The 26,201-nt window shown below is 34.7% G+C and overlaps 2 protein-coding genes across 2 annotated transcripts; both read right to left on the reverse strand.

Moving 5' to 3' along the window:
* Positions 1-323: 323 nt before the first annotated feature.
* Positions 324-10,959, reverse strand: rbp1.1 (retinol binding protein 1, cellular, tandem duplicate 1). The gene is made up of 4 exons (XM_051131258.1): positions 10,678-10,959; positions 6,806-6,984; positions 4,446-4,547; positions 324-960 (listed from the first exon to the last, which is right to left on the reverse strand). The coding sequence occupies exons 1-4, from the start codon at positions 10,748-10,750 to the stop codon at positions 904-906; spliced, it is 411 nt and encodes a 136-aa protein (XP_050987215.1). The 5' UTR covers positions 10,751-10,959; the 3' UTR covers positions 324-903.
* Positions 10,960-11,231: 272 nt separating this feature from the next.
* Positions 11,232-25,603, reverse strand: nmnat3 (nicotinamide nucleotide adenylyltransferase 3). Its single transcript, XM_051131234.1, has 5 exons — positions 25,497-25,603; positions 24,135-24,277; positions 19,764-19,947; positions 16,558-16,619; positions 11,232-12,592 (listed from the first exon to the last, which is right to left on the reverse strand). Exons 2-5 carry the CDS (start codon positions 24,241-24,243, stop codon positions 12,198-12,200), a joined length of 750 nt encoding a protein of 249 aa, XP_050987191.1. The 5' UTR covers positions 24,244-24,277; positions 25,497-25,603; the 3' UTR covers positions 11,232-12,197.
* Between the last annotated feature and the right edge of the window lie 598 nt (positions 25,604-26,201).

Genomic DNA, 26,201 nt, shown 5'->3' on the forward strand with positions numbered 1-26,201 from the left:
TGGGCCAAATATGGAAAATGAACGGTTGCACCGATTTTACTAGACGGTGCTCTATGGTTATCAACACACTGCCAATTATGTGCCTTTCGTTCTCTTGTTAAGTGGGTGTATGGGTGCTGCTTAGTTCACTTCTTAATATTCATGTAATACTTCAGAAGCGCTGAAGCATATCTCAGCAATAATGAAAAGTGAACATGCCAACCTGAATTTTCCAAAGTATTTACAAAAACGGCAGCAATATTTAATTTACATTCCTGCTGGTATGCCTTCATAAAACTAGTGTGTTGATAGAACGTTCAAACAGACACATTACGACACATATAAACAGCAGAACGCAATGCGTTTCTCTTTATTTCACTGATTTATGTATTCTTTTGTGTGCACAGTCACAGAGGCATGATGGGAAGGAAAGCAAAACCCTGCCATGCTCAGAACCCAAGAGACTGACAGGCTCTTCAATCAGAGCGACAGCAGCTGGGCGGCACTCAGACTCGTCACATCATTTTTCCTTCTGCACATCCTCTCTGGAGCCTAATTACTTTTGTGTACACAGAAGCTCCCAATCCGAGGAATCTTCTCGTTGTGTCCAAGACAATATCCTGACGCACCTGTTGTTTGATGGTTCACTTACAGAGCAGCTTATCCCAGTGTTCTCTACTACTAATGTAAATAACATCTAAATGACAAACATCGCACCTATGAAGGAAAGTCGCTTGAGACGTTCCTCTGTGAGGATCGGAACAAACAAGCATTTATAGATTGTGACAGACTATCACAGATGGTGTTTGTCTGCTTTTCACAATAGCAGAGATGAAGGTGCACACAGACGGATAGGTGTAGGAAGATGTGGTTTGAGTTTATGTACTTTAAAGTGTTGGATTTTCCTGGATCTCTTGCAGGTGTTTAGTCGGTAGACTTTTTGAAGACCTGTTTACTCACAATCCCAGCGGCTCTCAGCTCCTGCATACAAAGAAGACATGCTTAAAGAGACAGTTCACCCAAACATGTAAATTCTGTCATTAATTACTCACCCTCATGTCGTTTCAAACCTGTAAAACCTTTGTTCATCTTCAGAACACAAATTAAGATATTTTTGATGAAATCTGAGAGCGTTAATCTACAAGTTCAAGGTCCAGAAAGGTAGTAAAGACAATGTTAAAATAGCCATAAAGGGTCAGAAATCTCTCAGATTTCGTCAAAAAAATCTTAATTTGTGTTCCGAACATGAATGAAGCAATAACGAGTATCCCTTTAAAGGGATAGTTATGAAAAATTTGTCGTCATTTACTCTATGGTAGTCCTTTTTGTCCCAGACACGTCCTAACTGGGATTTCTAAATTGGCTTTTGGCTTTGTTTTACTATTGATGTTCTCTCTACAGTCCTTATGTGTTATATAGGGCTGGGAAATTTTTCTGATTTTATTGATTAATTCGAATTTATAGTTTTGCCTCGATTTTATTTTTTAGAAATCAAGAAATCGCGATTTTGAATAGAAATAATACCAAACATTAGAATTAGACAATTTGAAAATATGCCAATGATAACAGTAAAGAGAAAAGAATTATCCGACCACATGTTGGCGCACGTTATCAACCGCTCACGTGTGATGCGCTTATAACCCTAGGCGCCATTCACACAGAATGCACTTTTGTGTTGACAAAGATGTGTCGTGAAGTGGAGTGAAGTGAACTTCTTTTAACACCACGTTTTTAGAAAGCCATTCATGAGGCGTGCAAGATACGCGTCCATGTTTACATAGAAAAAACAATGGAAAAGCAGCGCAATTGAATAAAGAACCTGTGAAGAACTACTGCTCTATGTCTGATAATTCATGTTTGCATCATGGTGACAGGCTGAAAGCTGCTGTTCATTGTTTTTACAGAACATTTATAGTTAATAATAGTCTAATGGTGTTATAATTTAATGTCATTTTGAATTTAAACCACCCCAGATAGAACACGTACATCTGTAAGATGTCTGTTAAAGATCATTTGATCTGGAAAGCATGTGCTGTGTACAAACGTCTGACAGATGTCTGTAAGATGTCAGTTTTACATACATTCTACATCATAAACATCTTAAATACATCTAATAGACGTCTACTTGACATCTGATAGGAAACGTCCAATAGAATTATTGCAGATGAGCAAACACTCTAAAAAATAAGTCTTCCAGATGTAAATGCAGACGTCAAATAGACATCTCTGTGATGTATGTGTGCTAACAGAGACCTTGACATTTTCCTCGTATTATTTGTTAACATATATTACATTTAAAACAAGTTTGTACAAGATGTAGTTGTAGTTCATGCATCTTTTCTACAAAGATACTTAATGAGCGATTTGTTTAACATTCACATCATGTTGACAACTTCATGTGTGGAGCACTTGGAATAGAATTTTCTTTAACTAGAGGTCTAATAAAGAAAAAGTTACTTGAATCAAGTTGTAGTTACATTTTCAAGTTGATTAGTTAAAAAGTGTAAAAAAAAAAAAAAAAAAAAAAAAATCAAGATTTTAATTTTCTGCCATATCGCCCAGCCCTAGTTTTGACCGTTCTTTGTAGATTCCACCTTCTCACACAACGATTGGTGGATTATGTACAATGCCTGCATGCTATTGGTCAAACTACTTTTCAGTCATTACCTTCAGCAAGTATGAAAACAACAGGTAAAAACAAAGCTAAAACCTAGAGCTAAAAAAAAGCTAAAAGCTTCTTTAGGGAACCATCAATGCCAATAAGGAACGTACATTTTTAAAGTGCTCCTGTTATGCCTTTTCAAATATAACCTTTCATGCAGTGTGTCATGTAGCTGTATGTGAACATATACTATCTGTAAAGTTGTGAAGTCGACAGTGCATGATAAATTATTATTGTCTATCAAAAAAAAAAAACAGTCGGCTCACAATCGCCTTAACGAGTCGTCAGGAATTCGAATCTTATTCTGTTAAGGCTATATGTCACAAAGTAATACATTTGCATAATGTCCACCCACACAACTTGCCTGCCCACAAACACAGTAAAATTTCCATGTGGTTTATGTCATATCGAGAAGACGCTGTATCCTATGCTGTGAGACTAAATTTGCTTTATATTCACTTCCAAAAGATGAATCTACAAAGATTGTATTTTCTAGAGATCGTTCAAAATACCAGCTAACTCACGCTTCTGTAGTTCTGTTGTTCAGCTGTGGGCCCACTGTAGTCTAAAAATTTGTGATTGATGCAGCTTGACTGTCTGTCTCATTAGTTGGAGTAATGATAAAGGATGACGCATGAAGCAGCTTTCACACTGAAAGCGGGAAGCGCTGCGCTATGAAACGCTTTCATTTCAATTGCTTGCGCCGCGTGAGGACGGCTTGTTTCTGTGTCGACCAAAATGGCGTGCTTAAAGTTCAAGTTAGCTGAACTGCTTTCCGTGTTCAGTGTGAAAGCCGCTTAATGCATTATACAATGTTGAAGTTTACAACATAGAGGTGTGCCCGGTTCGCTTACATAAGCTAACTTGTCGATCAGCCACTTCAAGCCGTTTCATAGTCAGACTCCAGCTCGAATTGGTAAGGTAAAATCAATGCCATCTTTTCTATGTATTGACAAGTCTCCAGGGCTGTCATTCAGTTATGGCAATGGGCGTTTCGTTTTCCGACACGCGCTGTATGCGGTAGACCAATCATAAAGGACTGCACCATCTGACCAATCACAGCAGTGAGGGCTCAAGGAAAGGAGGGGTTTAGAGAGACTGATTCTTCGAACTGCTTCACACAAGTCGTTGACGAATCATTTCGAAATTAGGTCAAATTAAATCTATTTTTGGAGAAAGCTAAAGTGTTTTTTTTGACCTTGCATACATGTAAACCTGTTTTAGGAGACTCAAAACAATATTAGCAACCTTTAAAGTGGCATAATAGGAGCACTTTAGGAGTTAACATGGTAAATGTTCTCTAACAGTGGTCTTGTTCAACACAACACTAGAATGTACATAACTTTCAACCAGCTGGTGTCAGCAACGTCCAGTTCTTTGGTAATGCTACGGCAATGCAGTCAGTTTATTATGCATGATCAAACGCGCAGCTGAAGCCTAACATCTGTTGTTATTACCTCCACCCATCATATTCCAGTCAACTTCATTTAAAAATCCTATCAAATCGTAATGATGGTGTTTGACGCCCATTAGAATTATTTAAACCAAGTTCAAATGTATTAAAGCAATCAATCTGTCAGCGTTATCATCACAGGTCAGCTATATCATCACAGGGATGAAAGTTTTGTGATTTGAGAATAGCCCTACCCCACCATCTGCTGTGTACCTCCTAGCCCAAACAATTTTTCAGATGGCGTATTGAATACGCTTTAGGCTATTTTTGATATGTAGCAGCTCTATGCAAAACAATCATACCTGGTAGGGAGTACCACATTACAAATGAAATGCATGAGAACTGGCCTACCAGATGAAGTTCATCTCTCTCAATCCAGTGGGTCCAGCCCCTCCCCTCAATCTCTCCTTTCTGCACACATACCAGTTTATCTCCATCCCAGGTGATAGTGGTCTATAATGCAGAGCAGAGATTTATTTTTAACATATACTGTATACAGAAAAAATGGAGCTGAGATAGAACTACAAAGAAAGAGGGAAGCAGAAAAGATTTCACAAGAGCAGTGGAAGAGGAGAGCACATCTATACTTTATTGACACAAAAAGAAAATTAAAATTGACCCGCAATAAATGTGTTTCCACTGCAATTATATGCTGCACAAAAAGAAGCATGTTGAAAATGCTTCTTCCTCTGGCAGATTTGAGTGGGAGGAATGAAAAACACATTGCTGGGCATTGTTAGGACTGAATGAGGTGAGTGATTTTTGTTCAGGGCAAACCGGGTCACAACATCTTGAATACTGCGTTTCAAGTGTTCTTATTTATAGCAACTCAAGAAAAAACTTCACAGGCCTTTTTTTGCATTATATCAGACAGTGAACTTGAACAACGGACAGTTTTAGAGAGGAGACACATCTATTGCAACATAACTGACACTTTGCTGAGTTGTTATGATAAACTTAAAGTATAAATATAAACATAAAACATATTTTTAATAAAGCTTAAACAAATTATAAATATTTGATGAAAATTTAAACTGAATAAAAGTTTTTTTTATGTGGCATTGGCAAATAACTAAAATAAAACAAAAACTGAAGAAAAACAAAATTCTATTTAGAAATATTTTTAAAAAATGATTACTAATAATGAAAAAAAAAAAAAAAAAAAATAAACAAAAATGACAAAAGCACATAACAGAATTCCTAAAAACACAAACTGAAATTAAAAATGAAAACTAAATTAAAATTTTAAAATGTTTTCTTGACAACTAACTGAAAACAAACTAAAACTGAAATAAAAAAATAAATTAAACTTCTATTTAGAAAAATAAAACAATAAACATAAATTGATTACTAATAATGGACAAAAATTAAATGAAAACTAATAAAAATGAAAAAAAGCACATAACAGAATTCCTATTATTAGATTAAAAACAACAAAAAAAGATTACTAATAATAAAGAGACTAATACTAATAAAAATGACAAAAGCACAGGCAAAATTTTGAAATGTTTTCTTGGCAACTAACTGAAATTAAACTAAAACATTAAACTAAAAAAAAAAATACTATTTAGTAATATTAAAAAATTAAAAACGAATAAAAATGACAAAAGCACAGGCACCCCCCACCCCACCCCAAACTGAAAATACCAATAATAATAATAATTAAAAATAATAATAATAATAATTAGCTAATTAAAAAAATATATATTTTAACAATAATTATTAAAAACCCTTGTATGACTGCTGGACTACAAGCTGCCTTTCCAATATCTCCAATGACACACTTGGACATTTCACAGTGTATTTTAAAGTGTATTTTAGTGTTTAAAAATAAGTTCTAGTGCAAAAATACTGGCAAATCTCATCTCATACTAGTTTTGATTAGAATACATCACATCCAACTGAGAAGTCACATACAATCTAACTTCAAAAGATCAAATATTGCAACACTTCTGAAACTCTAGTTGTAATTGATAATTATATATCTGCATATTTAATCAGAACGGTATGCAGCTTCCATACTACTCTCCGTTGTAAACGAATGATTTCCGGTCAGTTGTTTGTCAGAGATAGTGAAAAAGCGGCTTTACGGGTTAAGCAAAAAACTGATGATTATCTCGGTATCTCTGCAATCAGGTCTTAGATACAAGAAGTTTCTCCAAATGACAGGAAAAGTAAGAGGAAAATGAAAGGGGAGAGAGTAACGCTTGTTATTAGATTAAAGAGTCAATTATTGCTCTCATTTCACACTTTCCCCTTTTCTCATTAGTTGAGATTGTGAACTGTAAATGACATGCACAGTTAGTGATTTTCAAGGGCGATGAAATTATACAAATGGCAACCCTATAAGAGAATTATTACAAAAATCACATGACTCAGACTGATCCTGGAATGTTATAAACTTCTTGTGAAAATAAGTATAATAAACCATGCAATCCTATTTATTTAAACTTGCCTCTTGAAGGTAAGAAAAATCTTAAAAATTCTCAATGAATCTTAAGAAAACTATTAATGTCCTTGCAAAGCATTCACATTTGAGGGAGAATCAAACATGTAATCCTGCAAGTTCATACTGAGCCATAAAGCAAGGTTTAATAAATAGCATTAAAGCTTTTTGAGTAGTACTTTATAATAAAAAGATTAAAAAAAAAAAAAAAACTATGCTTTTAAGCTCTCAAGCCTCAAAGTGTTTGTCTTGAAAGTTTGCTCACCATACATTTCCTGTCATCCACTCCACTCAGATCTTCCTCAAACTCTTCACCAACCACAAAGTCCATGTTGTAGTTCCTGAAGGTGCTGAGAGTCTTTATGATGAAGTGATCGCCATTCTGAGTGATGTCTTTATCTGGCTTCAGCAGGGTGGCAATCTTTCTAATAGCCACATTTACATCTAAAAGAAAATTATAGCCTCATGTAAAAATGAGAATTTCCCAGGATATCCTTTTAAAACAGTACTCCAGCAATATAGTACAGTGATGGTTACAGGTGAAAATAAAATGGTACTTTAACACCATGTTGAGACATGCACCATGCACTTTAGTTTGTCAAAATATTGTGCCCTTTCTGCCCTTAAGCCTATAGGCGAGATTTCCTGTTAATTAACCGCTAGGGAAATAACGAGAAGAATAGCAATGTGCAGTAAACAGTAAAACTGTTTGTTAACTACAAACAGTGTGTTAATAATTAATATAATAAAGGGTCTACACTTACATCACAATTTGGTCAGTTACCCCGATGCACGGCCATATTGGAGATACTCAGATGTAAACAACAGCATGGACTGCACGGTTAATGTACTACTGAATATGTTGTTTTGCTAATTTATACTGTCTAAATCACAGAAAAAATGTGTGGAAGCTGCTAAATAATATAGAGAAGGACTTCGTAAGCAGGAAATGGTGCAATAATTTGACAAACTAAAGTTAATTGGTGGTAAAGTAGGGCTGGGCGATAAATTGATAACGATAATAACTGCGCAATATGAATTTCCTCGATAAACGATAACGAAGGTTTGATAAATGTTAGATATAATGTTTATGCGACAAAGGCGGAACAAAAGAGCGCTAAAGTCAAAGAGCGCCACTTTGAGCATGTATCGCTCGGATCAAAGTTCAAACGGCCACATGGCGCGAACTTACTAGAGCAGATGCGTCGCTGATGATGAGTTTCAGTCACTAAAGCGCAAGTGTGAAGCGCTTCAATTCAGTGAAGAACACAAATGACCCGTTTTATAGCCAGATGAAACAGCGCTGACAAACAGGAGAAACACTGGGCCTAATTTATCAATCGAACGTAGAAACGAGCACGAATCAGTGCGCACAAATTTATGACAGAGTTCACGTGTGATTCATGAAACATTCGTATGCCGCCAATCCCGTCCTACGAATGATCGTAGGTGAGATAAATGTGGCGGCTAAAAACAATCGTTATATACATATCACGCCCACACCGATTAAGCCTTGCCCCTATAGGACACGGAGAAACGAAACCCGGCCAAAAAGAGGAAGTAAACTCATGAAAGAGAAATTGATCTTACTCTAAAAACACCCTTTAACCTTATATTTGCAGACAGTAGCATTAATTTATACAGTATGTATTGTTTTATAAACATTATAGCCTTCTTAATCCACTAAAACTTTAAATTTAACGGTATTACAGAACAAGAATGAAAAATTAGTAACGTTAGCCACAAAATTTTATATGAAAGTATAAAGTAAAACACAAATTTGGCTATTGAAAACAGAATACAAACGTCGTGCTAAAATGAATGAATAAGTAAAGCGAAACTAAACGGCACTGGGCTCGATCTCTCATTGACATCCAATGTTTCCATTTTTTGCCATGTAACATTTGGTTGCTAAACTATTATCCATGATGTTGTTGAAATGCAAAAATAAATAAATAAATAAATAAATATTTAGGCATTAAAAAACTATTATCTATGATGTAGGCTATATATACAATTCTCCGAAATTCTCTATGCTGCACGAAAATTCATGCTAACGCAAACACTTGCGTGCACGAGTTTAGACCTGATGTGAGATTTGATCGTCCATACTGATAAATTCCAAGTTTTGCGTAGAAACTACCGTAAGCCCAATTTTCTGTCGTACATTCGTTTTATAAATGAGGCCCACTGGGCACAACAATACAGTCAGATACAGGTACCATAGATTTACGATAGTAGCACTAATAGTGGTATTGTGTCAGAAATGTGGGTATATTTGTGTTGAATTTTATTATATTATTAATGTAGACATATTAAATGTATCGAAGGAGTAGGCTAACGGAATATAATTACAGTATTTTTTGTGATTTAGCGTTTATGCGTTTATACTAAATGTACTACTGTTTTTCATACAAATACCGAGGAACCATATTACATTTTTACCATGGTGAGACGCTATATTTGTGGTTTTAACTGTTATTATCATGATCTGTGGATGACATATGGAAGAGCGAATGTTTAATAAAAAAACCCCCTCAAACTCAAACAATCAGAATAATTAAATTTCACCATATAAAAATGAGGTTGCTACAATTTTTTACAAATATTACTGATTTTGATCATGAACATACACTACCGTTCAAAAGTTTGGGGTCAGTACATTTTTATTGTTTCTTTTTTTTTTTTTTTAAGAAATTAATACTTTTATTCACCAAGGATGTATTAAGTTAATAATTAAAGGTTTATTAAAAGTTAATAATAAATAATTTACATTGTTATAAAATATTTATATTTTGAATAAACACTGTACTTTTTAAACTTGTTATTCATGAAAGAATCCTGAAAAAAAAAAAAAAAAAAAAAAAAAATCACAGGTTCCAAAAAATATTTGGCAGCACAACTGTTGATATTATCCAACATTGATCATTCTAATAATAAATCCGCATATTAGAATGATTTCTGAAGGATCATGTAACACTTAAGACTGGAGTAACAGCTGATAAAAATTCAGCTTTTCATCACAGGAATAAATTCTATTTTAAAGTATGTTAAAATAAAAAACGTTATTTTATATTGTAAAAACATTTTGCAATATTACTGTTTTTTTTTTCTATATTTTTAATCAAATAAATGCAGCCTTGATGAGCATAAGAGACTTCTTTAAAGACTATTACAAGTCTTACTGACCCCAAACTTTTGAACGGTAGTGTAAATCTGCATCTGCATCCTAACTCAAGCTATCAAATGTGTATTTCTAAGAGACAAAAGTTTTATATTATTAATATTATCAGGTATCACAAACCTGTTTCTTGATATGAAACAATATTACTCATTAAAACTAAGAAATTACTTTTCCATTAAGATATTTATTTTGTTAAGGAAAAATGGCTGGAAATAGTGTGAAGAATTCAGAAAACATGAAGTGTTTGTCATGTTCTGACCATAAAGAACATTTTAAAGTATATTTTATATATTGGATATATGTGTAGCAGGGTTTACCTACATAGCACCTACCACTGGCCTCAGTTACATATGCGTCTAGTGGTTATACATTGTATTACATATTTCTCCCAGCAGATGGCACTTATCTTTTACCTTTGCTCTGTTTTAAACTTCGTTGTTTTCTAATATTCGTTTAGAGTCAAATCAAAGTCAAGTCATCGTTATTTATATACCGCTTTTAACAATACAGAATTGTGACAAAGCGGCTGTACAGTATTAAATAGGAAATAGTGCATCAGTAATGCAAAAGGGCAACAGTAAACACTCAATTTTTCAGGTAAAGGCAGTTCATTGGATTCAATGATGTCATCATCTAGCTCAGTTCAGTTCAAATAGTATACGATATTTATGGACTGTTATTATCATGATCTATGGATGACACTATAGAAGAGCGAATGTTAATAAAAAAATAGTTTAGATACAAATAAATAATTTTTTAGTACCCCTTCAAAATAGATCATTTTAAAGAATAAACATTAAAACATAGTACAGTATATTTAAATATTGTACATTTATTTTATTAAAAATAATACGTTTATCGTCCTCGGTAAGTTTTGACCCCTGTGTGACCCGTAAGTGAGAAATACTAGATAGTTTAATAACTTAACAATTTAAATGAGTCACAAAACTCACCCAGAGCTTTCAGGTACTCTTCAAAGTTCTCGTTGGAGATCATTTTCCAGTAGCCGTTGTAATCAGCGGTCATTTTGAGACACTCCACTGATGAGTGAGTTTGTTCTGATAGTATTGCTACTCTGCGAACAAATGCTTTTTATCTAAAAGAAACCCTCATTTAACACGGGCATCTTAATCCGATTACTTGTGAATTCTTTATTCTTCTCTGTTATGGAAACAGTTTCTCCGCCTCTAGAGTTTCGAGCCATCATCGCAAACTTGGATGCAATATCACGCCATGTAATTACGTCATCTGAACTCTGTGATCGAGCCCTGTAGGAAATAGACCGGGGCTAGTTGTCAAAATGGCTGCATCTCAGTAGCTATAATGTTTGGAGTTCTCGAGTGTGTTTTAAATGTTTTACATTTAAAGTAATCTATTACTCAATGTTTGCAGTTTCATAGTTTCACTGTTTAGATTTCATTGAAAAGATTAACGGTAGCTCCAAATGTGCCAACTTACCCCATATAATGTTGCAACATGCTATTGAGGATAATAGAAAATACTCTGACACGTGCTGATTTTTTATTAATAAAATAGCAAATAAAACAATTTCAATTCAAAACAATTAATTCACATAAAATACATTCTTTTGAAATCTTTCATTGTTACAGGTGATGAACTCTATATTCTTGTAGCCTTTATTGTGCATCTGTCTGTTCTTCAAAGAAAAGCAAAGCAGGTTTGTGCTTGATATAAGACCGAATGGAATTGTCATGCCTTTCATCTGCCAGTTAAAGTGTCTGATGCTTTGAATCGACACACATGGCCCTTCTGTGCAAAGCAGCGGCCATCTAGAAGAGTGGGACTAGTTGTGTTGAATTAATTCCTCTGGCTTTTCTTACAAGACAGCATGAATAAAGGCATTCTTTTAAAAACCCAAACTCCACACACAAAGACTGTCAGCAGGAGGGCTTCAACGCTGCGAAAAAAACACCCTTAAAGCAACTAGCCGGTTTGAGCCCAAACTCACAGTCAGTGGTACGCAGAAAAAGAAATGATTCAGATAGACATCGCCTCAAATATTCCAAACTACATTCTTCTATTTTATTTTGTCAAAAACTCTTTTTTCCCCCCCACCGACAAAGCTTGATGAAACGTCTTTGGGGATCTGACAACATGAATGACGCTTTCTGTGCAAATGGAAATGGAAGAAGCAATGTTTGCTCTCCAAAGTGTAAAGGCTCTGTTATTTATCTTCCTTGTGACATTCAGCAAAAGTCAACAAATCCCAGACCTGCCGAACATAGACCTACAGCTATGCAGTGATCTGGCAAATCTAACTCCTGCAGAGACAGGATAAATTCCTAAATCCCTGTCCACACATTACACTAGGAAACCATGGTCATGGATAATGCTCACTTTACACAAGATGAAATATGCAACTCCTCTAAAGCTGCTTTCGCATCTTCAAAATGAAGAGTATGAGGAAAAATGTAATCTTTTGACACATATTTTGCTATTACTTGTGATTACATCAATCTTGTATCGTCTGCTTGGTAAGGGGTCGTAGTTTAACGTCTTTGTTCTTCGTCTCGCTGTTGTGTGTATAAAGGTTGTGCTCTTTTATGTAATCGATGACCGAGTCTGGTAAGAGATATTTAACACTCTGGCCTCTCCGTAGGGCTCGTCGGACTTCCGTAGCACTGATCTCATTGTGGACCCACTCCCGAACCAGGAAAACGTTCTGCTGGTGCCTGGACAACAAGTCAGACTCATGTATAGCCCGGTCTGGCTGCAGGCTACCTCGGCTCACGCAGACCAGTCCGAAGCGGCCCACCACCTCTTCTACGTGATCGTCCCTCCACAGATCAGGAACCTTAAACGTGTCCATGAAATCTGCTCCACAAAGCAGCTTCAGCTGAGGAGCATCTGTAGGTGAGAAAGCAATCGCATTACTGACTGTATGTTATTGTTTATCTAAATGAATTAAACAAATAGTTATCCAAGATATACAGTTGAAGTCAAAAATTTACATACACCTTGCAGAATCTGCTAAATGTTAATTATTTTACAAAATAAGAGGGATCATACAAAATGCATGCAATAAGTGAGATCATACAAAATGCAAGCCGGGGGGTGAAAACTTTTGGATTTTGAAGACCAGGGTAAATTAAACTTATTTTGTCTTCTAGGAAACATGTAAGTATCTGTAGCTTCTGAAGGGCAGTACCAAATGAAAACAAATATTACATTTTTTTTAATACATATCTTCATTCTGTTCCAAAGTTTACACCCTTGGGTCTTAATGGATCATGTTTCCTCCTAAAGCATCAGTGAGCATTTGAACCTTCTGTAATAGTTTTTATCAGCTGTTTGGACTCTCATACTGACGGCACCCATTCACTGCAGAGGATCCATTGGTGAGCAACTCATGTATTGCTTTTTTTCATATCTGTTCCAATGATGAAACAAACTCATCTACTGTATATCTTGCATGGCCCGAGGGTGAGTTCATTTTTATTTCTTAGTGAACTATTCTTTTAAAGGTGGTGTAAGTGTTAGGTGTTTTGGAACCATTCAACTGTTGTAATTAAAGATGGAGCAGGAGAGCAGCAGCACGTCAGCATAATACTGTCAAAGTCGTCAAAGGAAACTGTAGAAAACTGACAACTGCTTATGAAGCTGAATATGGCGCTTAACTTGAATGATGGCAGCGTAAAGAGCCTAGGGCTGTCACAGAGACGGATATTATAATTTAGAAGATGAAATCAGTGATATCTAATAGAGATATTTTCAGAGTCCCAATCCATACAAAATAGCTTACAGCACCTTTCTAAATGTGTCTGTAATAAAACCAAGTGCTTCTGAACAATGGCAGTGTGATTGCAAATTCACAGCCTTTAAATTTCATCTCAAAATAAAAATTCTGTCATCATTTATTTCCCCTTATGTCTTTCAAGACGTCAACGTTTTTGGTAATTGAAAATACAGCTGAAATAAAGCTGAAATAAAATAAAGCTGAAAAAAGATAAAATGATAAAATAAAATAAAACAAAATAAAATAGTTTTAGAACAACTTAAACAGCAATTATGTTGCCTGGGCAGTTAAGTGAAATAAATAAGTTTAAGATGAAGTACTAAAATTACTAAAATAAAAACTAAAAATTAATTAAAGCAATACAAAATAATAATAAAAAATAACAACAACAAGAAGTAAAAATGTTATGACAAAATTACAAAATTACTAAAAAATGAACTAACATTAAAACTGAAAATATAAAAATAAAATTCTAAATATTAATACATACTATAATAGTCAAGAAAAATGTGAAATAACACGTATTAATGTTGCAAATTTCATTCAACAATGACAATGGTAATTCAGTTAGTAATATATAAATAATAAGTATAATATAATAAATACATTTAATATTAAATTAACACTTAATGTCCAGGCAGCTTTTTCTTATTATAAAAGGTGATGATGACCAGGCTGTCAAGCTTCAAAAAGATTGTAAAAGTATCATAAAATTATTATTGTAAAAAGTATTATTGTAGAAAATCTTACTGGTCTTGAATTTTTTTTTTTAAATTTGTATGTAAACTGGCCCCAAATGACAGTGAAAACAGTAATATTTTGAAACAGTTTCACAATTTAAAATAGAGTCAAACCAAACATTATTCAGTCACCAAATATAATTTTTGTGCAGTATAGTTCATTTATGTAAGTGAGGATAGCAAAATAAAGTAAACTGTGACATATTATACCCCCAAAAAATCTTTATACAGTAAACTACCAGTAAAACTGACATAAATTTGGGACCAAAAAGTATTCAGACACTTTGACCTGACCTTACTTAAGTGTTTTTTTCTTTGCTAATGTGACCTTTTTACACCAAAGACTGAACAAAATTAAGCATTGCTTGGTAATTGGTCAACAAAGTATTGATAGTTGTGTAAATATTGTCATACTGATAGTCATCTGAATTTTTGGTTGATTGTAATTTATTACATACCTTTCTATCAAAGTTACCTGACATTATTAATTTGTTCTGACACAGTGTTTGTCATATTTTATTACCATTTTTTATACTATAGAGAATAAACTGTATATTGTGAGAAATGTTGAAGGCGTCTGAATAAATGTTGGCTTGACTGTAACTGTTTTTAAATGTATTATATAAGAAAAACTTATATATATAAAAAAACGTACTGATCCCAAACCATTGAACCGTTATACTATATATTTCTCTAAAATAAATCCCCTGTTGTTTTCTATTATATAATACAAATACATTTATAAATTGTTTAAGCGTCATAGGTGTAATTTTTTTCTACAGTGATAACGGTGATGCTGTGCAGTCCCAATAAATTATGCCAAATTAGGATGACCTTCATCATCCAGCGAAACCTGCAACTCAGAATCAACCTGCAATGCTGGAAACTGCACTGTGGAAATGTTAACTGATTTACATATTTCCTTTACTGTATCAGTTGCGAATACAAACAAAAAACAATGAATTTCCCCATGTCTTTCAATATGTTACAGTGGCTCAAAGTCAAAATGCTTGACACTCCTTGAACCCTTGCCTGAAATCTGCAAAAATCTCAATTTTTCTTTCCTCAGTGCTTCATTAGAAATCATTTCATGGCCAGCAATGCAAGGTCTCGACCTCAGCAGTGATATTTACAGGATATGAAAGAATCAATAGTATGCTTTTAACTAATTCTTTCGCTATAGCATGTGTCTGTGAGCTGGCTTTTGTTTGAGCAGACATGAATTGCAGGGGGCAAGAAATGAACCTCGTCGGCCCGCTAAAGCTCTTTATTTCTACTCCATGTGTCTAAACATAGATCTAAAGAAACGTATACATTAATACATTCATGGAAAAACACAGTAAACAAAAACATTGTGCACATTTCAACAGTAATATTTCCAGACAATCATAAATGGCTTAATTCAGTAAGCACCAGTTTCTTCAATAGCCTAACTGAGGTTTGCATGAAAGCACTTTAATAAAAAATAATCCCTGAGATAATTCAACATGAAATCTAAAATTACAAGGATCTCTTTCTGTAAAAATGTCAATGATTTTCAACGTCTTTTAAGTTGATTCCGACTGATGTGTTTATTAATCATTCTAACAGTAGGATGAATATGAGTTTCTTTATGTAATCTTCACTCATGGGCCATAAATGTTTGTTATTAGAAAGTCAAAAAGTTGTAAAACTTAAATTGTTATCCTGGTCTTTTAAAATAAAAATATAATTTGCAATTAGCTAAAATTCATAAAATTTATCTTTTTTTTTTCTTCATGTCCTTAAATCCTATTTAATTCCTTTAAATAAAAGACCATTACTACCCTCCTGCTTTCAAAAAAAATTGTTCAAAACATGGTATCAGCCTTGCTTCAGTCCACTATCAAGCAAAGGAAATGACACACAAAAAAACAGCATTAGAACAAGGGGTTTGCATTGAATAAAGCAAGCCAGTAAAAGGTTTTGAGATAACAGGGTATTTGTGTGCATGTGTTCTATCATTCTTGGCACTTGTCTTGTTATAAAGTTGTCCTGGCTATTAATCTCAGCTTCATTAACAGTCCGAGCACGCTTGTCTTAAGCTCAGTCATCCTGTGGAGGGTATTAGGCTTCATTAGCATGCTCCTCTACAGCAACCCCAAATAAAAGCACTGTTGAAAAGAGGCATAACAGCGCTTGTGCTGGCCATAGAGAAGACAACAGCCTGTTTTAGATGCATCAGACTTATCTAAAGTGATTAGCAAAGACAAAAAAGGTTCTGCTGGGCCAGAGAGGAGGCTTAGAGGAAAACGAATTGTGATGAGAGCTGCCTGTGCCTATTTATAAAGACATATTGAGAGGTGGGCAGAGCTTACCAGAGGATGTGGGCAGGTTCTTGCTGTTGTGGTACTGAGCAGCAATGCGGTTGTAGTGGTACCTGCGTTAAGTGAAGCAGGGAGAAAATAACACATCAGATGAGCACGAATGGCCATACTGCATTACAATGAATTACATTAGCATATACAGTAAATATGTATCTGAAGAGAAGTAAGTGTTGAATTAAGTTGATATTTTTGTTTTCTTTGTGCACAGAAAGTACACTTGTAGCTTCATAAAAATTAAGGTTGAACCACTGATGTCTCATGGACTATTTTAATGTCTATACTATCTTTCTGAGCCTTGAACATGGTAGTTGTGTTGCTGTCTGTGCAGGGTTAGAAAGCTCTTGGCTTTCATCAAAAATATCTTAATTTGTGTTCCAAAGATGAACGAAGGTCTTACGGGTTTGGAACGACTTGAGTAATTAATGACAAAATTTTCATTTTTGGGTGAACTATTCCTTTAACAACAGTTACTATAAATCCAAAGTTCTTTCATGAAACTTTAGATTGCGCAGTCCGAAAGGTTCTAACTCAATCTGACATAAGGACATCATCACATGGCACAGCTGATTGTGGGTTGTGCACCATTCAGAATTTGAATTAGATTTGAACTGAGGTAGCCAAAAAGTCTGAATGTAAAATTGTTGTTGCCTTTTAAAGTAATTTTAACAATAAAAGCAAAGTTTCTCAAGACAAATGTGGACTTCATTAGGTTTCTCTTTAGGAAATCCTTGAATATTTGAATGTTTATAGGCCTGACTTTGAGTTCAAAAGTTTACATACACCTTGCAGAATCTGCAAAATGTTAATTATTTTACCAAAATAAGAGGGATTTTTATTTAGTACTGGCCTGAATATGATATTTCACATAAAAGATGTTTACATATAGTCCACAAGAGAAAATAAGAGTTGAATTTATAAAAATGACCCCGTTCAAAAGTTTACATACACTTGATTCTTAACACTGTGTTGTTACCTGAATGATCCACAGTTAAACTGTTCTTCAGAAAAATCTGTTTTTTCAGAATTTTTGTGTATTTGAACCCTTTTCAACAAAGACTGTATGATTTTGATCCATCTTTTCACACTCATATGCAACTATTACAGAAGGTTCAAATGCTCACTGATGCTTCAGAGGGAAAAAATGCATTAAGAACCAGGGGGTGAAAACTTTCTGAATTTGAAGATCAGGGTAAATTTCACTTCTTTTGTCTTCTGGTAAACATGTAAGTATCTTCTGTAGCTTCTGAAGGGCAGTACTAAATAAAGGAAATATTATATTTAGGCAAAATCTTCATTCTGTTTACACCTCTGGCTCTTAATGCATAATTAATTGCATCAATGTGTGTTTGAACCTTCTGCAATATTTGCATATGAGTCCCTCAGTTGTCCTTACTGTGAAAAGATGGATGTCAAAATCATATAGTCAAGTGTTCAAATACACAAAAAAAAGCTGAAAAACCAAAGAATTTGTTAGACGTGAAGGATTTTTCTGAAGAACAGCGGACAGTTTAACTATTCAGGACAAAGAAGTAACTCATGTACAGCTATCATGAAAGAAATAAGAACACAGCTGTGGATTATTCAGGTAACAACACAGTATTAAGACTCAAGCGTATGTAAACTTTTCAACAGGGTCATTTTTTATAAATTCAATTATTATTTTCTCTTGTGGACTATATGTAAACGTCTTTTACATGAAATATGTGATTCATGTCAGCACTAAATAAAAAAAATAACACGCATTTTGTATAATCCCTCCTATTTTGGTAAATTAATTACCACTTTTCCGATTCTGAAAGGTATATGTAAACTTTTGACCTCTAGATACATAGATGCTGTTTAAGAAAAATGATTATTATCAATGCTGTGTGCTGAAAAACAGCATTTGTGTCAGAAGTGCACCTTGTTGCTGCCTATGTAGGCTGCTGACTAGATTTTTTTGTTAGCAGAGCCTCTATTTATGCAGCATAGCACTATGTCCTTTAAAAATAGCAAAAACTCAACATGGTAATTCATCACATAGGTCAACAACAAGGGCATATAATCAATTGCGTGATTTCGTCCAATTCTGCAAGGAAGTAAATTACGAACCTAGAAAGACAAAGCCCTGGCACGGGCCCCTGGCGCAAGAGCAGCCCATCCTCCTCCCTGGCATTGGAGTATTAATTAGCCACCTAAGGGCATAGCTAGTAGTTGGCATAAAACTAAATTTGAGTGCTCTGAGGGGTCCTTAAACAGTCTCTTGTTACTTTTCTATCTCTTGAGGGATTCAAGAGGAGGAATGGCCCGTCACTACGAAAAAAGGGGACAGGAATTTGGCACGGTTGCAAAACGAATACCACTGGCAGCCAAATATTAAAAAAGGATGACGGGGTGTTTCATATTTTCTGTGGCAGGATCTGAGGAGAATGGAAACTGTGGCTGTTATGATGGATAGTAGGGCTGGAATGAGTCACGTCAGCGCCTAGCTATTTGATATCTCATACACAGGGAATTTAAGGATTCGGCTCCTATAAAGTTTTGGCTTTAGTTCAGCTCTGATATTTCGAAGATGACAGTGAGTTTGTGAAGTCCTTCATAGAGGGTAATGCAAGGTGAATTCACATATAAAGGCAACGTGTAAAATATAATTGTAACATTAAATATTCCTATAGTAAAGACTGAATATCTATATTTTATGCTTATACACTGTTGAGACTCTTTGCCAATGTGTGCCATTCTTTTATCTTGTTCTTATATATACTGTACAATATAAATGAGCCTTCTGGGCATTCATATGTGAGTTATAACACTCTTTAAGCCCTAATGTGCACCTTCAGGTCGTTAAAGAAAAGGATCAGCCAACATCAGATGTAACTGCTGTATCATAAACTGTCATTCATATTAATACCACCCGTATGTTTAAAATTTGAACAGTGCTTTTGAAGTAAAGAAAAAAAGGCAACTTTCCTATCATCAAAGATGACTCTATCTCTGCACTTCTGTGCAGTTTCTGGGATAATGGAGGTGTAATCAGCATTTAGCACCCCATCTGTCAAAACCGGTTAATGTTTCCTTCACAGCCAGTGTCCCAGTTGTGTTAAAAGACTCTAGAAAGTTACTTGCCTTGTCAAACTTTTGACTGGATAAATGATTTGCATTAGTCATGGTAGGAAGCCAATATAGAACACTTTTCTAAAATTGTTCTTTATATTCACCTCATGGTCACCACAGTCTCTGTCCAATCCGCCTGCTGGCTCTCCCAGTCATCTACAGAAACCCAGTCAGAGCTCTGCAGGGCCAGCCTTGCCATAGCAAGTCGGTGTTTCGAAGCAACAAGACCCTGTTTACCATAATCATCACCGACAGGGGATACAATGCCAGCCACCACACGATACACACCTGCAAAATGGAGAGAGACAACATTTCTGACCCAAAAAGAGTCAAGTAGATGTCAAATCAGTCAAATGGGAAACGAATAACAGTTTCTGTAGCTCAAACACTAATGCAATGCCAACAACTATTCTATTCTATTGCTAGGATATGCATGAGCTGACAAAATGTATACCATAAATGCAATGGAATAAAGTAATAGTTCACACATAAATTAAAAATTGCTTGAAACTGGCTTACTGTCAGGTATCTAAGATGTAGATGAGCTTGTTTCTTTATCAGAAACAGGAGAAATTTGGCATCACATCACTTGTTAACCAATGGATCCTCTGGAGTGAATGGGTGCCGTCAGAATGAGAGTCAAAACAACTGATAAAACGTCACAATAATGCACACAGCTTTAGTCAATTAATTTACATTTGTTACCCTGGGCCACAAAACCAGTCATAAGGGTCAATTTTTCAAAACTGAGATTTATACATCATCTGAAAGCTGAATAAATAAACTTTCCATTGATGTATGGTTTGTTAGGATAGGACAATTTTGGTCGAGATACAACTATTTGAAAACCTGGAATCTGAGGGTGTAAACAAATCAAAATATTGAGAAAATTGCCTTTAAAGTTGTCCAAATAAAGTTCTTAATGTATATTACTAATCAAAAATTAAATTTTCATATATTTACAGTAAGAATTTTACAAAAGATCTTAATGGAACATGATCTTTACTTAATATCCTAATGATTTTTGCCATAAAAGAAAAATCAATAATTTTGACCCATACAATGTATTTTTGGCTATTGCTACAAATATAGCCCAGTGACTTAATTCAATTCAATTTCAATTCAATTCAATTCAATTCAGTTCAATTCAATTCAATTCAATTAAGACTGGTTTTGTGGTCCAGGGTCACATATATATTGAGAAAATTGCCTTTAAAGTTGCCCAAATGAAGTTCTTACCAATGCATGTTACTAATCAAAAATTATATATAATCTTTTTTTTGTGAGTGGGAAAGAGAGAGAGGTGGGGTGGGATCAGGAAAGGCCAACGAGGCATTTTTAACTTCAAAACATTACTTTCAACTAAACTATGAGTCCTCTATATAAGAAAAACGGTTTTAAACAAATATGTTTTTGGATTTTGATGTGAGAAGACAACAGAGGATGAACTTTTTCATGCGGAGGAAGCATCATTATGGATTATGGTAGTTTGGCCAGAAGCGACAGTTTTAAGTCTTAAACATCTTAATGATGGATGTTTTCCTTATGAACACACAGCTTTTCACTTCACAAGCCATTAATTGATGGACTGGAGTCTTGTATATTATTTGTGGATTATTGTGAACTATAATTCTGATGGCACCCATTCACTACAGAGGATTCATTGCTGAGCAAGTGATGAAATGCTAAAATTCTTCATATCTGTTCTGATAAAGAAAAAACAATACATCTTAAAATATATATTGGATGGCCTGAGGGTAACTACAATTTTTTTTGGGTGAACTATTCCTTTAAAGCACCTAGCATATGAATGAAATGTAAATAACTGTTGGATTGTTGAACAGACATTGATTCCTTTTCTAAGAGCAACAGCCCTGAAAAGTTTCTAAGCCACTGCACACAAATTAACACAAGCTTTGCATACACAGGCGGACTCTAATGAGTTGCTGAATGCTTAATGTTTTCACCAAATAATGCTGTAATTTTGCATAGTCGAAATGAATTCACATCATACTGCAATTGTTTTTGTAGTTTTTCATTTAGCTGCGCATGCAAGATGTTATAAAACAGAATTTATCAGTAAAAGTCATTTTTAAAAGTCAGTTTTAATCTTTCATAAAAATGGCAACAGACCACAAACAAGTCTCCAGGCACTCTTGAGCTAATATTAAAACGCAATCTATTTTGGCTACTTGTTATGCTATTTCTGCAAGCAATTCTTGAGTACACTGTGTACAGTAAATAAACAAGCAAAAATGTCAGCGTGCCAGCACCATGCAGAGTCTTTCAAGAGGCGCAGTTACACCACGTCTACACTGCAAGTTAGCGGTGCAACACAACTAAATGTTCCAATTATAATCAGCAAAACTTGAAATGCTTGCTTGCAGTGTAGACATGGTGTTACAGCAGCTACAAAGCCTTATTTTTTTGCTGGTAATGATTGGGTATGAACTTATGGAAGTGTAGTTCCATTACATGTTTTGCCCTCCACGATAATGACTATAGAGGACTGATCATAAAACTAAGCATTTCCATCATTTTAACAAAACATACACTACCAGTCAAAAGTTTGGAATATTTGGAAATCAGAATATTAGAATGATTTCTGAAGGATCATGTGACTGGAGTAATGATGCAAAAAATTCAGATAGGCCACAAAAGAATAATCACATTTGAAATCAAAGGAATAAATTACATTTTAAAATATATTTAAATAGAAAACAGTTATTTTAAAAGGTAAAAATATTTCAAAATTTTACTGCTTTTGCTGTACTTTTCATCAAATAAATGCAGGCTTGGTGAGCAGAAGAGACTTCTTAAAAAACATTACAAATCTTACTGTTCAAAAACATTTGACTGGTAGTATATTATTGCGAGTTACAAAATGACAAATGATTTTTATATGCATTTTATATAAGTAGTGTGTTACAAAGTGTAAATAAGAATTTAATCTCTTAACTTTTTGGCCATATAAATATTAGCAAATTAGCAACAAAATTATTAGCATCCAAATTACATATTTTTGCTCAGTTTGTGCCTCTGAATAACACAGGTTTTATTCTACCTTGAGTATGAGCTCCATATTCTCCAATATAATACTATATGAGCTATAAAAGCCTTATGTATCAAATATGATATTTGTAGAAAAAGTCTATGAAAAGCGACAAAACACAAAAGCAACAAAAAGTTTATCTGAAGGTTATACACACACACACACACATATATATACATGCATACATATACAGGTGCATCTCAATAAATTAGAATGTCGTGGAAAAGTTCATTTATTTCAACCCACCAATTCTCAACAAATTATAATACTTCATAAAACCAATAAAAAAACAGTTTTAGTGAATTGTTGGCCTTCTGGAAAGTATGTTCATTTACTGTATATGTACTCAATACTTGGTAGGGGCTCCTTTTGCTTTAATTACTGCCTCAATTCGGCGTGGAATGGAGGTGATCAGTCTGTGGCACTGCTGAGGTGGTATGGAAGCCCAGGTTTCTTTGACAGTGGCTCATCTGCATTTTTTGGTCTCTTGTTTCTCATTTTCCTCTTGACAATACCCCATAGATTCTCTATGGGGTTCAGGTCTGGTGATTTTGCTGGCCAGTCAAGCACACCAACACCATGGTCATTTAACCAACTTTTGGTGCTTTTGGCAGTGTGGGCAGGTGCCAAACCCTGCTGGAAAATTACCCAAATTCTCGAATCGATTTTGCTTGACAAGCCTCTCAAGGCTGTGGTTCTCTCAGTTGGTTGTGCATCTTTTTCTTCCACACTTTTTCCTTCCACTCAACTTTCTGTTAACATGCTTGGATACAGCACTCTGTGAACAGCCAGCTTCTTTGGCAATGAATGTTTGTGGCTTACCCTCCTTGTGAAGGGTGACAGTTGTTTTCTGGACAACTGTCAGATCAGCAGTCTTCCCCATAATTGTGTAGCCTAGTGAACCAAACTGAGAGACCATTTTGAAGGCTCAGGAAACCTTTGCAGGTGTTTTGAGTTGATTAGCTGATTGGCATGTCACCATATTTTAATTTGTTGAGATAGTGAATTGGTGGGTTTTTGTTAAATGTGAGCCACAATCATCAAAATTAAAAGAACCAAAGACTTAAACTACTTCAGTCTGTATTCATTGAATTTATTTAATACATGAGTTTCACAATTTGAGCTGAAATACTGAAATAAATGAACTTTTCCATGACATTATAATTTACTGAGACACACATGTGTGTGTATATATATATATATATATATATATATTTTTTTTTTTTTTTTTTTTTTGTCTGGTTTATAAGGTTATAGATTTAGACATACTCCTAAAATTAAACAAAAAAAAAAACCAAAAATGCAGTTACATAACAGAAATCACTTTAAAACTACATGCTCAGAGGGATGGTAGAAAGGACGCCAATTTTGGCCTGATAACAGATGATGGCCAATTTCAAGTAAATGAACAGGTGGCACCAACCCGTCTGGTGCATGTGGTCTCTGGCCAGTTCAAACAGCCGCATGTGCTGATGGGTAATGGGGTTGAAGGAGCCACAGGCCAGCAAAACCAGAGGAATACGGCCAGCCATTTCAGTGCCTCACACCATAGTATACTGGATATCACTACAATAAACAAAAAGACATTTCTCAATCACAAAGCAGGTAATATTTGCAGTATGAGCACAAATCTAAATGTTTTGTTATGAAATGGGAATACTATTTGTGAACAATTTCTGTAATTCATGCAAATTCAAGACAATTTATAATGTCCACAGGTGGGATTAATGAGAGATATACATACAGTACAATATAATTTAATACCAAATAAGATAAAGTAGCATGCCTGAACTGGATTTTGCTCTGTCCTGCATTGGAAAGCCTGTGAATTATTTATTGCTAAAACTGTAGGTCATTAGCGTGTAGATCCTGCACACATTAACCTTGAATTCATGTTTAAATGTGACTGGAATTAATCTTATTAGGCTAATAGATGTGTATACAGAACCACGTAATGTCTATTAATGATTTTTACAGTACAACAACAATTATATTCTACTATCTTGTTAGTGCCTGAGAAATCCCTTATTGCACACTGAAAAAGCTTTAACTGATCTAAATGTAAAATACTCTTAGATGTAATAAATAAATAAATTTGGCACTGGACTAATCTGTTTGCAAAATCAAGCCAAAGTATACAGTGGAACAAGAGCAAGTTACACATCGGACAAGGCACATTTGTTGACAAAATAACACTGTCTAAACATACACTTATTATTTATTAAAATATGTAAACAGATAGATGGATGGATGCATTATACATATTGTGTACATTCCTAATAATAACAACTGTGCAGGTGCAAAGATGAGCACAGACAGGTATGTGTGTTTAAGAATAAAAGATGAATAAGGCATGAACATCATATACAGTCTGACCAAACTAAAACACATGATAAGAAAAAATCTACAGAAGTTGGTCCAGTGAGTGAAAAGATAAAATGAAAACTAATGGCACACACTGTATGGTACAAGCAATGCACATTATTAATATCAGATACTTTGAAATATATTATGATACTGGAAGATATTCATATACACGATATTCACATGATATTTCAAGTACCATGTCAAAAATTAGTAACGTTTTAATACTAAGAGTAACAAATTTACTAAAGTAAATTAGTGAGTTTGACAGCTGCCAGTAAACCCAATTACTCAATACTAGTTTTGGATTATGACAATTACGACACAGGTTTGAACGTATTTATTAAGGTTACGACTTCGGTAGATGGTATTATCTGACAAATGTGGTATTAAACAAAATGTTTAAACTGCATGTATTTACCTTATCCAAAGATCTCCTCCAAGTTTATGAAAATGCTACATGCTATATCGTTAGCCCTATGTTACACTATTAACGTCCCCCAGAACATTGAGATAGAAAACACAGTTCCCAGCTTTTTGCACGACAGCGGCCACTAGTGGCGAAAACAGAAAAGATCAATACATTTTATAAGAAGAGAGCATTGGTTCCACATTGAATTGAATCAAAACGACCGACCTCGATCACTCTAACTGTACCTTTAATGACAACGACTCGTTCAAAGTCAAATGATTTGAAAGGTCGGCCTTTTATCTGATGGAGCAAGTCCTGAGGATGATGAAAGTTCTCAGCGGGCACAATTCTGAACGCAAGGCGATCTTAAAAGCACTCTATTATCCCTTTAAAGACCTAATATGAAGTGAATTATATTCATGTGGAACTGCGATTCTGTACATCACGGACTCTAATGGAGCGCAAAAGACATTGATAATGGCTCTATTGAAACCGTTACTTTATACAGAGGCTATGGATATGGATATATATGGTCCACCTTTCTCTTTTCCTTTCTTAGTCCTTCATGCATTATGTATGACCTTTTTAACATAAATATCTAACCTGCGGGAGAGAGAAAAAGCTTTTTCTAATCACCCTTCAAGGAGACTTTCTGTTGCCCTTCAAAAAGGCACTTTGCACAAAAACTACCCTAATTATAGCTACTAAAGGGGA

Source organism: Labeo rohita, chromosome 2 (assembly GCF_022985175.1).
Source record: "Labeo rohita strain BAU-BD-2019 chromosome 2, IGBB_LRoh.1.0, whole genome shotgun sequence".
In the NCBI taxonomy this organism is placed as follows: domain Eukaryota; kingdom Metazoa; phylum Chordata; class Actinopteri; order Cypriniformes; family Cyprinidae; genus Labeo; species Labeo rohita.